Here is a 15000-nt window from a genome sequence, read left to right as displayed (position 1 = left end):
GCATCACCCTTTCTTTTATTAAATTATCTCCTTCTGTGCATGATTCCCCGGCGCTTGAATATTTTGTGCCATGTTTTTCTCACATGAACCCACTCGTGCGTCCATGCTTACAATATCAGTAACGAAGCGCATGTTAGATCTTTTTATTTCGAGAAGCAAAATATACTTGAATGGTTCTCTTCAAAGGTCTGTACATTGAGACTGCTTGTAGTAGTCAACCCAAGACATCAACAACTCGATGCCTTACGACCAGCGCCGAACAGCATCCAGCAAATCCAGATGAGCCTTCCGGTCACCAGTTCTTTTCAATGCTTCCTCAAAGAAATCCGGTCCAATTCGCTCACTGAAAAGTAAGACACTGGCCCAAACCAAATCAGCATAGCTCACAGTGCTTCCCAATAAGTAAGGTCCCTCATTCTGCTTCAACAGAGCGGTCACCTCACGAAGAACCGGCTCCGCCTGGTTCCACGCCTTCTCTCCACCCTGAGTTTTCTCCAGCTCCTCCACAGGCATTCCGCAGAACTCATGCCGAGTCTTGTACCAATAGTCGAGACTCGCGTCGTTGAGAATACGTTTTGGGACCTGGTTCAGAAAGATTGGCTTGATGGCACCCATGTACCGACCCCACAGGTTTTGGACTTGCTGGAGGTAATCTGAATCCATGTGCAGCGATGGTTGCGGATGCTCAGTTTCAATGTATTCTGCGATCTTGCCCGAGTCCATCAAGTACTTCCCGTCGGGGCAGATGACGGCTGGGATTGTATAAGCGAAGCCTGACATATTGGGCGGGAGACTAAACGATGAAAATTGGTTTAGTCAATTTCCTCCGATATCTAGAAAACTTCAGAGAACATACTGCTTCTCCAATTCGGGCTTGATGTCCGGATATTCAAGCTGAGAATAGGAAATCCATCAGTAGCCGTCATCATAATTCCCTTGTCAACCTACCCATTCAGTTCGGTAATCAATCCCTTTGAAGTTAAAGAGCAGACGGGCTAGAATACGATGTCAGCTATTAAGTGGCCAGGTCCCCTGAGCATCTTCATCGCCGTGACTCACTTTTCCAAGGGTTGGGCGTCCATGTCGAGCATGGCGGCCTGCTCGGGAGATCGTAGAGCACGTACTGGCTGGCGGACATAGTGCAAGCACGTTTTTCGCAAGTCGTGAATATACAATTGATTTTTTGATAGAATAATTCCAATCAATTAAAGATGCAGGGCAACTGAGGGGCGCGGATTATCAAGGCGGGGCGAAATTCGGCCGATCATCCCTGGTGAGTAATATTCCCCCAAATGTCGCCGAAGCATCGCCGTCCCACTTTTGATGTCGGCGATATCAAATCCCGAACAGACACCGAACTGAACGTCATTTTGGAGTTGAACGGGGACTGATCACTTTGCTACTACACACTATATTGGGCCGATTGCAGGTAAATAAATTTCAGGACAATAATAGATTACTAACCAGGCGTGTTGATAACCTGTATCCAAAGTACAATCATATATTCTGCGTTACTTCATGGATATGTTGGTATTTAATCGTAGACTGCAGCGTGCATCCCTTGGCGGATGCGCAAAGAACACTTACACTAGCCATAATTTAGGAAATGCCCGAGGTAATAGTCTATGTAGAATGGTTAAACAAGGAAAAGAAATCCCATTCAAAACTGGACAATATTCAGTCATCGCAGCGTACATACGAGATTGAAATGTCTAGTTACAAACAAACTTACAAAAGAAAAGGAGACAAAAAGGCGCTATTTGCAAGGAACGGAAAACTGGGGGTGAGAGGCATAAACGAATAGGAAAAAGAAAACATAATCATCCTCAGCCTTTCTCCTTCATCTTGTACTCAGTCTACTCGAAACCAGACAGACATCAAAACAAGCTTTGGAACAGGGTATACACGGACAAGAAAGTCTGAGGGGCCATGCAAAGCTCATTTAAGCAGCAACGTACTTCCCACCAACGAGCTTGCGAACCGTCGGAACTTCCTGCCAGGATGTAGAAAAAGCAGGGCTCGGTGCCTCGGCATCGGAGAAAGGATCGGACTCTTTCAGTGCAGCGTCCGAGCTAGCACGACTAATGCCCAACCTGGAGCCGGTCTCGACGGTGCGAAGCTCAAACTTGGCCTCCACGTTGCCCTTGCGAGGGCCGGGAGTGGAAGTAGCAAAGCGTACAAGGAACTTGCCCTCTTCCCCAGCACCGGGTGGCTTTACCTCTAGCTCGGGGATCTTCCAGGTGACGGTGGAAGTTTTGCGGCGGAAGGTGGCGCCTGAGTTCGGGTGCATGACGGCGCTAGTCGCATGGGCGACTGACTCACGTGGCTGCTTGGTGGCTTCGTCTTCGGCAGCAGTGTCCAAAGACACGGTGAGGACGACATTCTTGAGAGTAATGGGTCCCCCAGATTGCGAGATAAAGGCAGGGTTCAGGGAATAGAAGATGATAGCACTGGCTTGGAACTCTTGCAAGTTCCAAGCTGGTTTAAAGATTACCGGGCAGTAGGCCGATGGGTTCGTAAGATCCAAGTGCACTTGGTACTTGAAGGCAACGGTGGGAATCGGTCGGGAAATACTGCCCAGCTGAATATCGTACTCGCCGCGTTTCTCATCTGTCGCGTCCTTGGTGACTTCTTGGACAAAGTGCGGATTGGCAGCAACCTTTTCCAACACTGGGAAATTGTCGAGACGGATGCGTGAGATATCCGTTGGAATGCCTGCGGTAGCATTATGGGCTAATGCCAACTCTCCCACCACCATTGACTTTGTTACGCTGCCCTCAGAAAACCATGCACTGACAGTCTCAATGATAGATGCATTCAGACCGGATTCATGAAGCTCAGGGTGAATAGTCGGCGCGGGGCCGTGGACAGTATGTCCTGAGCGAACGGACGTAGTGTCCGACATGGCATGGTCTTCTGTCGCAGTACTAGGAGACGGGGCATGCTTAATTGGAGAAGACGGTGCATATAATTCTGGCGCGGCCTGGGTTGTTGCCAATTCGTTAGAGGGATTCGGAACAAATACCGTGTTCCGCACATCTCGTCGGCCGCGAATAGTGCCTGCGTTTCGCCGCATCGGAGCTCGCTGTAAGAAGATTGTTAGACCTGGTCTATTATCAAGAAAGGCGATGCACCATGACTTGCCATGCGGAGAGTGTTCGCCATATCATCCATGGCCTGCTTGGCTTGGCTCTCATCTTCAAAGATAGGCTGATCACGAATTGTGAGGTTCATGCCAGAGTCCTCCAATCTATAAATATTCTCTCGTTAGTAACTCGTTAATTATAGAAACACGTCCCGATTTCACATACCCAGATGCTTCCCTCTGTGCGCGAGTTATCTCATCGATGGTAGAAGGTCGCTCAGTGAATCCCTCGGAATCAATATGGCCCTGAACATCTGGTCAGTAAAAATAAGCACGGCAGCCTAAGAGCTAATGCATACCTGAGTGGTGCCATTGCTAACAAGTCCAGCTTGACCCTCCGGTGGGTTGCCATTCGTATGACCTGGCTCCGGCTGGGAGATTGGTGTAGGGACGATGGCTTCTGACACGGTGCGATCTTGTGAAACACTTGGGTTGCGCGCGGATTCCTCAGTCAGGGACGTTCCCGGACGTTCCGCCGATGCAGTGGTTGGAGGAGATTCAGGGATTTGCATATCTCTCGAAGACTCACTTCGCTTGAAGGGAGCGAAGGGACTTCGATGTTTCTTCTCTGACTTTCTTTCATAGCTTCCAGCAGATGGCCCAATCACACTCTTGCGGCGGTTCATGACCGTTCCGAGGCGCCTCAGGCCACCCAAGGGGGTGTTTCGAGGATGCGGCTCCGGGGCTGAAAAGCAAGATCCAAATATGTCAGTCGCGAATGAGAGGTCCTTGGATGGTCGGGCGTACTTACCGGGAGGTGTCTGAACAGCCACAGGCGTCTCCGATCTCGAAGTAGGTGTTTGCATCGCCTCCGAGCGCTGGCTGGCCGCATCGTCTTGGATTGATGGAGGAGGTTCAAGGGGCTCAGCCACCGGGGGTGTTGAGACTGTACCTGGGGTGGCAGGAGCCACAGGAGGGGTCTCCGCCTGAGAGGGCTGTCTCCGGGATGTCACCGGCGAGAGAGGCATCCTGGTGCCAGCATGTTTGGCAGCGAATGTCTTGATTTCGTCTGCTGTCTCGACGTTCAGAAGAACATTCAGACAGCTCTCCGCAGCTTGCCGACCGCGCTCGACTTGATCCACTTCGTGCGTCTCGAGTTGGGTGAGAACATCACGAAGGTGGTTCAGTCGGCCTTCATCAGCAGCCTGAAGTTGCTCGAATACATAGGGGGCACGAGATTCCCATTGCTGTTGAATTTCATCCGCCTCAGCCACCGCGCTGGCCAACCTGTCTGCGCCTTTGGTGCCTTTGCTCTTAGCCTTGTCCACCTTCTTCTGCGCAGTCTCGACGTTCTTGGCTAGCCCGGCCAGATTGTTCTGAATTCCAGGCATTGATTGCATGTCGCGATTTTTGGTGCTGTATTCCCTCAAGGGCCGTTCCACATCCTCCTCAATCTTTGTCGCAAGGGTCTCGTGCGACACGGCGAGGGCTTCGGTGGCGTTGATGATGCGCTGCCAGGGAATTTGGAAGATTCTATATAACAATCAGTATTCCGAATTGTCGCCGACAAATCGACAGCGTTCTCCCTGAAATGTCTCAACCTACCCAAGTGCAGCGCCATTGTCCAGTTGGGGGCGATGCGCTAGCTTGCGCAAGCTCTGGGCGTATACTTCTTCGAGACGACGGCGTTCCTAGTAACCACCTAGTTAGCGCTAGTCCACGCATCTTCCAGGAATGTGAAGTCGAACGGTGCCTGGCAAGAGCGAGGTATGGGTCGGCATACCTGGAGGAAGTCCGCGATATCCGCATGGATTCTGTTGATAATTCGAATGCGATCATTGAGGATGGTGGTAGCCTGGCTGGGTTGCAGAGTAGCCTGATCAATGGAAGAGCATTTCGAAGTCAGCGGCCATTGTTGTTGGACAAGCTAGAGCTCAGTGAGCCCAAGGAGACAAGCATACCAGCAATGCCGGGTACTCCTGCCGAGAGAGTTCCATGGTGCTTCAATCAGGTCTCTATACGGCGCAACAAGCGCATGCTCAGACGAAAGACAGCGCGCAGGGAAGAAGACGGTGCGGGGGATTCAATGATTGCCGGAATCACAGGGTGTCGCCGAGGGCGGCCATGGGGATGGAATGACGACGGGAAGGGCTGCTTGGCGACGGGCGCCAATCAGCGCAGCGCACCCCCGTGACTCTTGGACCCCAGTTTCTGCGGTCACATGACATCATATCTGGTGTTTGCACGGTTTGTCTCTGCTCTCGTTTCATCGTGTTGCGGTTGCTGTTGCGGATTACCCTAGTAGGATTATTGTTGCCGCCACTGCCACTGCCATCGCAGTGAAGTCAACTACGATGGACTGGAGGAAGGACCTTGGATTCACAGATCGCCTGAAGGCCATTCAGTCTCTGTTCGTCGTCAATTGCCACCCAAGTGCCTTCGTTGTGTGCTGATTGTCGTTTCTCATCGCTATCTAGTACAACCGCCTATCAACAGACGTCTTCGCCGGCCGCTTTCGCCGAGGCTCAAGTGCAGGCCAGGCGAGAGGAGACGGAGTTCTACAATCAAGCTAATTCCAAGGTGTGTCAGATTTGCCCCTGACACAGTCGAAAATTGACGCGCTCATTCCCGGTTTCAGGGAGAATATAGTCGCATGTGCCAACAGGCCGTCGATGCGGCTGAGACGACTAATTTTGCGACGCCGACCATCACCAGCTCGGACCAAATACAAGATGACACCCAGGAGCCAGAACTGTCATCAGAGCCAACAGTAGGCGAGAAGTTTGGTCCGTACACATCGTGTTTCCATCATTTTGATGGCCTCCATTCGACCATCTATAAATCAACAGCCGAAGATGGCACCGTGCGAGCCATCAAGATCACCATCCCGCGTCTTATGACGGCTCCTCATGACGCTCCGCGGGAGGCTCGATTACTGCGAGAAGCACACAATGATCGGGTCATTCCTTTAATCGAGACCTTCACTCTGGGCGGAGGCCGCCTGGTGCTGGTCTTTCCCTTCCTGCGGTATGATTTCGAGCACTTGATGCGGCGAGATATGGTTACCGCTACTCAGACACGAAACATTTTGCGCGATTTATTCCAGGCCCTTGATCACATTCACAAGCTCGGAATCATCCACCGGGACATCAAGCCCTCTAATATCCTAATGGACTCGCCAAATGGGCCGGCGTACCTAGCCGACTTTGGGATTTCTTGGAAGGAAGGAGACTCGGGCTCCGAGCCGTCAGACCAGAAGATCACAGATGTCGGGACCACTTGCTACCGGCCCCCCGAGGTTTTATTCGGTTATAGGGGGTACGGAACAGCACTGGATCAGTGGGCCGCAGGATGCGTCGTCGCAGAGGCAATCACGGTCGGTCACGGGCAGTTGTTTGAGCCCGGGCCCTTGGGAAGTGATCTGTCGCTCATTTTCTCGATCTTCAAGACTTTAGGAACGCCAAATGAGCACAGTTGGTCGGTCAGTATAGTCGAAAAAAAGAAACCACCAAGAAGACTGGAACGCTGACGGGGAATATATAGGAGGTTGTTCAGTTACCCGACTGGGGTAAGGTTGAGTTCCAGTCGTTCCCAGCGCAATCCTGGGACGAGATCCTGCCGGGCTCCTCATCTAACGGGCGGGATCTGGCAAGTCATTTGGTTTGTTATGAGAGCCGCCAACGGTTTTCCGCTGAAGAGGTAAGCGACCGCGAGTCCAATGGCTTACCATGGGACGGAGGTTAATTTCGTCAGGCCCTCCGACATCCATATTTCTCCACACATTAATTTATGAACGACTTGAAACTTCATCTCAGCCACAATTTTGTGGCCTGTAACCGTGCATCAGCCTCGGAGGGCAACAAGGAGCGCCTCACGCAGGCATGCAGGCGGGACGGCGGTATGGTGGTATGGCTGCCATCAGGTGGCGGCCCCCGAAGACCACAGTCGACAGATGTTACGATGGAACCCCAGCATAACCGGGCATAAATATAGCCACCATACGACTCAGGCTAGGAATGATGGGTGCCGATGATAACCCAGCCGAGCATGGTGCCATCCTAGGGCTTGATTGAGGGTCATTTCGGCAGCCCTGTGGATGAATGTGATGGAGGGTGAAGGGCCCCACGCATGATCGTGGATTGGGACAATTGGAGGGTTCGGGGCAATCGGAGATTACGGCTGCCAGGTACGGGGCAAATGAACGTTGCAGGAAGGTGAAACCACCACGCCAAGCTGGGCGATGGAGTCTGTGCCCCGCGGGTGCAGGGTTCTTAGCGAAGCACCAGATGGGGGCCATGCGGTAGGGTCCGGCTATTCGGGAACACAAGTTGTTAATGTACAATACAACCATGCTGAGAGTTGGATAGCCAGATCGCTATGGAATGCATTGCGCGATCCGATTCTAGATCACGATGAGACACATTCCCGATGGATCAAATTTCAGGCCTCGCAGCCGTGGATCGTCAAGAAATGCAGCAAAGTAGAAAAAGTAGAACGACCACGGCGGGTCTCGACCACCTCGTATTGGGCCTCATCTTCCGTGACACAATTACCAGGTACCGTCATTTACGAGCCACTCCTGACACACAGCGCCTCCGATCCCGCCCAGATCCGGCTAGCAGTGCGCCTGTAATACGCCCGAATACCGGGTCAGGGTCCCCCATCGATCTGCTCGTTTGCTCGTGGGAAACTGGAAACTCACGCCTGGACAGTCTTTGGTTGGGGGCCTACGCTCGACGTCTTTCCTTCTCACACCCTCCCTTTACGGCCTGGAAGTCGTTGTCCCTTCTTTTCTCTCGACTGGTTATCGTGCGGTGCTCGATCTCCGGTTGTCCATTCTTTCTATCCACATTCCACATAACGCGGTGGGCTTACTTACCACAGACGCGGTGCTCGGAATCGTCCGACTCGCGTTGGAATCCTGGCCTGGACCTGAGATTCTAATCAGGACCGATTGTTGCTTTATCACCACCCGACCGCTTTGCGACACCTGGGCAGCAACACCGTCATTCAAAATGGTGCACGGGCATGCACATCACAACATCCACCGCCCCGCGCAGGTCCTCGAGGCGCGGGCACTGGACGAGTCTCTGGAGGAGCGAGGCTTTGGCGACGATATCGTCTACGTTTACAAGACTATTTCGCATGACTTCGATGATGCGGTGGGAGGTTTCAAGACCATGGTGAACGGCGGCGGCGACAACAATAGCGACACTGATACGGCGACTGCGACGAACAATAAGAACGCCAACGTGGGTGTCGGTCCTGCTGTGGCTGCGACTCGTACTTCGACCTCGGAAAATACCGACAAGGCCACCAATACGGAGAAGGCAACTGCCAAAGAAACCAAGCACACGGAGAACAATACCGAGACCAATACTGAGAAGAACAACACTCAGAAGAACACTCAAATCGAAAGCACTACTACGGAAACCGCCAAGAACCAGCCCGAGGCCACCAAAATCACCGAGGTCAATACTACTACTCAGACTAACGCCGAGGCGCACAAGACGGCGTCCTCTTTCGTGACTTCTGCCAGTAACGCGGCTGATACGAGCAAGGATATCAATGCTTTAGCAGCAACCTCGACGCCATCGGCCACGGACTCCGCCGCCTCTGCCTCCTCAACTACGAGCGCTGCCTCTGCGGGTATGTCTTCGGGTGCCAAAGCCGGTATCGCCATCGGTGTAATCTTTGGTGTTGGCGTGCTTGCCGCCCTGATCTTCTTCTTTATCCGCAAGAAGAAGAGCAAGGAGCTTGCCGAGCCGATGGACGAGAAGGCATTCAGCCTTCCACCCCCTCCGCCGGTGAAGCCCTCGACTCCTTCGACTCCTCCTGTGTTGAATGTTCGCCCGATTACCCAATTCGCCCCTGATCTGAGCAACAGCTCCTCCTTCAACCCGGCCACTACCACCGCAGCTGGAGCGGCCGGCGCAGCTATGGGTGCAGGAGCAGCGAATTCGCGCAATTTGACTGGCAACTCGCCACCTCCTACTCCGCCCAAGTCGGCTACTAGCAGCCAGAACCCATTCAATGACCCCGTGAATCCCTTCAGCCCGGTCGACCAGGCGCACCCCGCCGGTACCTCGAGCTCGGCTGTTGCCGTAGGTGTTACGGGTGCTGCTGCCGTTGACGCCGCGGCTGTTGCATCCCACGAATCTGCTGGTGGTCAAGCAGGCCGCCCTGCTTCGGCTGAGTCGGATGCTCAACATGCTCCTGGTTCTTCTCCAAGCCCTGTTAGCATCGATGGCGAATCAGGTTCATCCGCGGCAATGGCTGCTGCTGGTGGAGCTGCCGCAATGGGCGCAGTCGCAGGCGCCGAGGCTGGACCAGCGAACAATGTTCACCGTGTGCAAATGGACTTCACCCCCTCGATGGAAGACGAATTGGGTCTTCGCATCGGTACCTTGGTGCGAATGCTTCATGAGTATGATGATGGATGGGTGAGTTGCATTTTTTAATATCAGCTAACGTGAAGGCAATTACTAACCCCTGTTTTAGGCTCTGTGTGTACGCCTTGATCGTTCCCAGCAAGGAGTGGCTCCACGGTCTTGCCTGTCTGCACACCCTGTGAAGCCTCGTGCACGTCCGCCTCCGGGTGGACCTGGCCCTCGCGGCCCGCCTATGGGTCCTAACGGCCGTATGCCTCCTCCCGGACGGTTCTACCCTGGTGACGGTCGCCCTCGATCCCCCGGCGGTCCTGGCTTTGCCGGTCCGACCCCCCGCGCTCCTTACCCAGGCCATTCTATGTCTCCCTCTGGATTCCCCGTCCCTCGTTCAATGTCCCCTGGACCTCGACCTATGTCGCCGGGCCCACGCTCCATGTCCCCAGGACCCAGTGGACGACCTGGTCCGCGTTCCATGTCCCCCGGCCCCTCAATTCGACCAGTCCCTCGCTCCATGAGCCCGGGACCTTACGGTCCTCCTGGCATGCAGCGTCCCGCGATGCCTGCCGCCCAGCGCCAACGCAGCAACAGTGCCGGCAACATTTCTCTGCCTCCCGTCGGCGCCACTCTCGCTCCTAAGCCCAGTCCTCTGGCTGCGGAGCCCCCCGCCCCGGCACCTACAGGTGATCTCCCGGCCATTCCAACTTCAGCGCCGCCTTCGAGCTCTCCCACCGGATCCATCAGCAGAAAACCTGTTGCTACCCAGGAGGCATAGATGTGAAACTCGTCAATATGCCTGAGTCTTCATACGCCCCGCAGAACAAAGACATCGCAATGTCTTGACAATTGTCCCCGCTGGACGGAAACGAGCCTGCTAGTACGACTCCGTAACGAACGAAATTCCTATCCTTTACATACCACTGCCATTTATTCAGCATCTTGTACCACAATCCTTTTATCACCTGCGAGTTCCCCTTGCCTCCGGTGGCTTCCTGGCATCCGATCTAATCATGTCTTGAAGTCGATTGCACCTATTTGTTTCTCCTGCCCCATCCCCTTTCTCTTCATCTATTACTTTTCTCCTACTTGAAATATGTTTGTTCATCTTCCTAGTATCTTTATGGATGGATCGTTATTGCGAATGACTCGGTGATGAGTCAAATACCCTGGACCTGTAACATTTTGTGTGATCTCCTAGTCCATATCAAATTTAGATATTAAATCATACAACCCTATTCAATTACACAACACCAAACTCAATGTCTATTTACCCCAGATATCATCACTTTGAATTAACAATAAAGACAGACCGAGAAGCTATAGAGTACCTCGTCTATAGTGCATTGTATGCTACCCGAAAAACTATAGAGTACCTCGTCTATAGTGCATTGTATGCTACCCGAAAAATGAAAATGTGTTCCCGAAAAATGCTTTCGATGCAAATGCCTTCATACAGTCAAAGCAACCAATCAAAGGTGAGGGACCTTCCCACTTGCAAGGAGCAAGTTCACAATACTCATGATACCTTCACCCAAAATCAGACCAGAGGCCAGGACAACAACTGTCGAAGACGCCGCATCCGCCTTCTCAGCCGCCTGGATAGTAGACGCAGTCTGGTCTCGGACAGAGCGTCCCTCGACATTAGTAGAGTCGCCAGCAGCATCAACAGATCCGGCAGAACCGGGGCGACGGTTTGACGGCGCCGCGTGCTTCCGAGACCACCACCAAGCAATGACACCGCCAATGGCTCGCGCAAGGGTAAAGGAAGGAACATTGAATATACCTACAGCAACGGCAATGCCACCGGGGATCCAGGATCTCCAAGCCGGGGGCTGATCATTTTGCGCAAAAGTAGGAGAGGCACCTGCAATACGCAGTGCGGTAAGAGCCACCCAAACAAAGCCCGCGATAAGGGACGCCTGCCACGCCATATCGGGGAGACCTTGACCTGTCACGAGACGAGCTGTGAAGATCCAGACATACGCCGTGGGTGTCTGGAACATCTCGCCAGGAATCTCGTAGACGTTGACATACATCTTGTATACGGCTGTGGAAAGCACAGCGCCGACAAGACTGCCAATCATTTGGCCGTAGAATTGAGCTTTGGGGCTAGCGCCGAGCAGGTGGCCTGTTTTGAGATCTTGCATCATGTCGCCTGCTTGGAGAGCACCCGATTCGGAGACGGCACCCGCTAAAAGATTCGTCACGAGTGCCGTTCGGCGAGAGAAACGGGATGAGGGTGTTGCGAGAGAGAAGAGAAGTTGGGTCAATTTGCTGATCCCGGATACTGGGTTCAGGTCTGTTTCGCCTAGAGCTCGGACGCCCATGATGGAAAGTACGACGGCGAGAAGTGTGGCGAGGGTAGATAAGGCTGGGGATATGATCTCGCCGAAGGCGAAATGCATACAGACGACGTTCAATATCAGGGTCAGCGGCAGCAGAATCACGACCGTGCGGGTGGAAATAAGTTGGGAAGGTGGAGCATCCTCATCCTCGCTCGTGGCTTTCACGAAGTGGCCATTATGCGATTCATGATCCTCCATTGCCACCGACTGCCGGTCAGAGTCCAACGCAGAGTAATTGATATACGAATGCTGGTGAGATTCAGAAGAGTGGAGTCTCAATGAAATCCATCGGCCGAGTCGAGATGATCGAAATAGCGCTATCCATCTTGGAGCGCGATTTACCAATGGCTTTGCAACTAGCCATCCGAGGCTAATGAGCGAGTCTGCAAGCATGATTGCCAACGAAACCCATACGATCCAGGCTTTGCTCCCGTCCTCCCAGCTGTCTACTGCGCCGGGCGCCCATCCGCGAGCTTTCGCCAGCGGTGAGAGAATGCCCCAGCCCAAGACAGCGCCAAAAAGCATGTGCATGCACGTGGAAGGTCCCATGATAATACCTTGGCCGATATAGGCAGGCGACGGATTGAGAGTCCAAAGCCAACTACGGGCCAGGGTCACCCCGAATAATGGGATATCCCGGACCAAAGGCACAAAATAGGAGAAAAGCGTCTAATAAGATCAGTAAGAATTCTTTTTTTTTAACAGTTTCTCTGAGATTGAAACTCACATATACACCGGACACCACGAAGGCACCTATCAGCAAACGCATCTTTGATCGCCACTCCTCCTTGTCTTCCGTCTGATCCTCGGTATCGGTGTTCTTGAGCAGAAGATCCTGTTCTTGCTCTTCATGCGGCTGTGCAGGAGCTCGGATTTGATCGGCCGGTTCACTGTTTCGCAGCTGGGTTGGCACAGGCGTCTTCTCATTCTTGCCCGCGCCGTGCAAGACCCGTAGCATCAGGGCCGAAGCGGTGCCACTCGGAAAACGCAGCTTCTCTCGTACGATAACTTCCTTTCGCAACGGAACTGCGAATACCACACCGAACAAACAGACTCCCAAGCTCCAAATCACCAATTTCCAGAAGCCCAGTCTGAGAGGGCCACCCTCCCCGTCCCCGCCATCACCCTTCGGCCCATCTTCGCCGTCCTTCAGCAGGAACTCGAGAGCAGGGATGACACCCACAAATCCGCACCCAAGCGGCATCGTTCCCACAGCTCCAGCCACGGTCTGGATCAAGACATTCTCAATCGGCGTGAACGGGAACGACAGGTGTTTCGAAAGGACCTTGAAGACCGAGAATCCGATCAAGGCCGACGGCATGGCCATTGTGCTGATCCATCCTGTCTGTAGACCAAAGTATGTGTTCGAAAAGGTAATCAGGGCGCCGATAACGAGGCCGACGATGAGCGAGCGGGGAGTGAAGCTCTGTGCGGAGGTGATCGGACTTCGCGTGTTCGGCACCGCATCGTCGAGGGAGTCTGCCAGCTCGTCTGGTGATGACGGCCGGTTTGCCGTATGGTGCAGGGGCTCGGAGGCATCGCCTGCCATGCTGAGAGTCTGGTAATTCATCGGCCCAGCAGATCCGTCATGGGGAGTGTTTGCCGGCGGAGCGAAGGCGTGATAGTCCCCCCGGGCGCGATAAGATCACCTGACGTCACCCGCTCCAAGCAAGGCACCAGAACTAACTTGAAGGTAGGGTCTGAAGTAAAAACTGTTCTTTTGATTTTGATGTAAAAAATAATTTCTATTATTCTAGATAGTCATAAAAACTAGGCATGAGCGGTGTGATGGTGCCCCTTGCGCTATTCTTCGCTAGGAGTACAGAACGTGACCTTGGGGCATTGGGACGAGTCTATTGGATGGCTAGAGGGGCTGAATCGAATTATAGGATCAGATAAGAACAGTCGGGTTTAATTGCAAGATCAGATAATACAAGTGACCAAGTTATATTCTGGACCTTCTACGACATCTCAAGCAACTGGTGCAATTAGTCAATACCAATATATTAAGTTCAGGTAGGTAAAGTTGGAGCTTATAAGTCGAGAGGCTAAACTGAACTGATTGCATTCCTCGTAAAAATGCTTTGTTTTATCCCAAGTGCGACCATGAAATCATAGCCTGGGAATAGCATCGAACAAGACATGAGACCGCATCGATCGGTTATCTCCGCCAGGCAGCTTGACAGGCCCCACTTGACAAATGGAAACCGGGGATAAATATGGATGCGCCAGGCAGAGTGTACCCTAAGGCAGTAAGTCCATCCTGGTCGACACACTTTCCGTGACTCATTTGCCGCAAGAGGGATAGTGTATGTGTGTAGCAAACCCCCACCATAAACCCCATCCTGCCCTATGTAGGGAAGAATTTAATTGCCACTGATGTACCAAGATGCTCAGCTTAACCTCATCCATCCCGTCTACGCGCACTTTTAGCTCTCTTTACCCCTCTTGACGGGTCCGACCACCACAGTAGAGCCATGGAGTCTGCACCAACCATTCACATCGCGCTCTTCACGTCGACCGAGCTGCTAACGCAGCCGTGGCTGTCAGATCTGACCCGGATGATCAACGCGAGCTATCTTGTCATGCACACGGATAAGACCCGGTTCTCAGAAGACAAAATAAGGCTCCGATCCGACTCTTGTCTCACCGAAGAGCTGGGTCCAGATGGCTTCACGGCGGTGGCATTCGCCTCTGGAGAACCTGACTCTCCCGCCGAAGTGGTCGGGACTGCAAGCATGAAGTTATGGAAAGACGACGGATTGTGGCGGCCACACGATGATGACTTCAGCGACGATTCGACAGAAGAGCTAGTTAACGATCAAGTTGAAGAAATCTTTCGTGGACATGCTTGTCCTGGAGACTACGAGCTTACAGTCGTCGCCATTCCACCGAACCCTCGTTTCCGCGGGAAAGGTATCGCTGGCCGTTTGATCAGGGTGTGTGAAGAAGAACTCATCCGACGTCGAAAGTTGAGTGGGAAAGACGACACACCCGCACGAATTATGATCCGAGTAGCCAAGGAAAACTCTGGTGAATACTGGTTGAAGCAGGGGTTTGTTACAGTTGGCAGTCAGAGGTGTCCCGAGGGCTTCTGGGACTCGGCAGAAGCGTTTACGATGTGGGCAATGATTCGTGAATTGGGCACCAAGTAGATATGACAAAGTATAAACGGTGGATATAA

The 15000-nt window shown here is 53.0% G+C and overlaps 6 protein-coding genes across 6 annotated transcripts; 3 read left to right on the top strand and 3 right to left on the bottom strand.

The window, feature by feature from the left end:
• Nucleotides 1–243: 243 nt before the first annotated feature.
• N7532_011439 (glutathione S-transferase family protein) lies at nt 244–1138 on the bottom strand (the record flags this gene model as incomplete). The annotated part of the gene is made up of 4 exons (XM_056623930.1): nt 244–793; nt 857–894; nt 949–995; nt 1060–1138. 4 exons carry the CDS (start codon nt 1136–1138, stop codon nt 244–246), a joined length of 714 nt encoding a protein of 237 aa, XP_056468918.1.
• An 804-nt stretch (nt 1139–1942) lies between these two features.
• On the bottom strand, nt 1943–5082 carry N7532_011438 (uncharacterized protein; the record flags this gene model as incomplete). The annotated part of the gene is made up of 8 exons (XM_056623929.1): nt 1943–3085; nt 3106–3250; nt 3312–3391; nt 3445–3830; nt 3897–4618; nt 4691–4776; nt 4869–4961; nt 5047–5082. The coding sequence occupies 8 exons, from the start codon at nt 5080–5082 to the stop codon at nt 1943–1945; spliced, it is 2691 nt and encodes an 896-aa protein (XP_056468917.1).
• A 224-nt stretch (nt 5083–5306) lies between these two features.
• N7532_011437 (putative cell division protein kinase (Ctk1)) lies at nt 5307–6829 on the top strand (the record flags this gene model as incomplete). The annotated part of the gene is made up of 5 exons (XM_056623928.1): nt 5307–5332; nt 5388–5495; nt 5563–5665; nt 5724–6566; nt 6629–6829. The coding sequence occupies 5 exons, from the start codon at nt 5307–5309 to the stop codon at nt 6827–6829; spliced, it is 1281 nt and encodes a 426-aa protein (XP_056468916.1).
• Nucleotides 6830–8100: 1271 nt separating this feature from the next.
• On the top strand, nt 8101–10246 carry N7532_011436 (SH3 domain protein; the record flags this gene model as incomplete). The annotated part of the gene is made up of 2 exons (XM_056623927.1): nt 8101–9528; nt 9587–10246. The coding sequence occupies 2 exons, from the start codon at nt 8101–8103 to the stop codon at nt 10244–10246; spliced, it is 2088 nt and encodes a 695-aa protein (XP_056468915.1).
• Nucleotides 10247–10940: 694 nt separating this feature from the next.
• On the bottom strand, nt 10941–13365 carry N7532_011435 (OPT family oligopeptide transporter; the record flags this gene model as incomplete). The annotated part of the gene is made up of 2 exons (XM_056623926.1): nt 10941–12485; nt 12544–13365. The coding sequence occupies 2 exons, from the start codon at nt 13363–13365 to the stop codon at nt 10941–10943; spliced, it is 2367 nt and encodes a 788-aa protein (XP_056468914.1).
• Nucleotides 13366–14293: 928 nt separating this feature from the next.
• N7532_011434 (uncharacterized protein) lies at nt 14294–14971 on the top strand (the record flags this gene model as incomplete). Its single annotated transcript, XM_056623925.1, has 1 exon — nt 14294–14971. The coding sequence occupies one exon, from the start codon at nt 14294–14296 to the stop codon at nt 14969–14971; it is 678 nt and encodes a 225-aa protein (XP_056468913.1).
• Nucleotides 14972–15000: the final 29 nt, after the last annotated feature.

Source organism: Penicillium argentinense (assembly GCF_028826775.1).
Source record: "Penicillium argentinense strain IBT 30761 chromosome Unknown utg000011l_segment0_segment0, whole genome shotgun sequence".
In the NCBI taxonomy this organism is placed as follows: domain Eukaryota; kingdom Fungi; phylum Ascomycota; class Eurotiomycetes; order Eurotiales; family Aspergillaceae; genus Penicillium; species Penicillium argentinense.
This window is presented reverse-complemented; position numbering and strand designations above follow the sequence as displayed.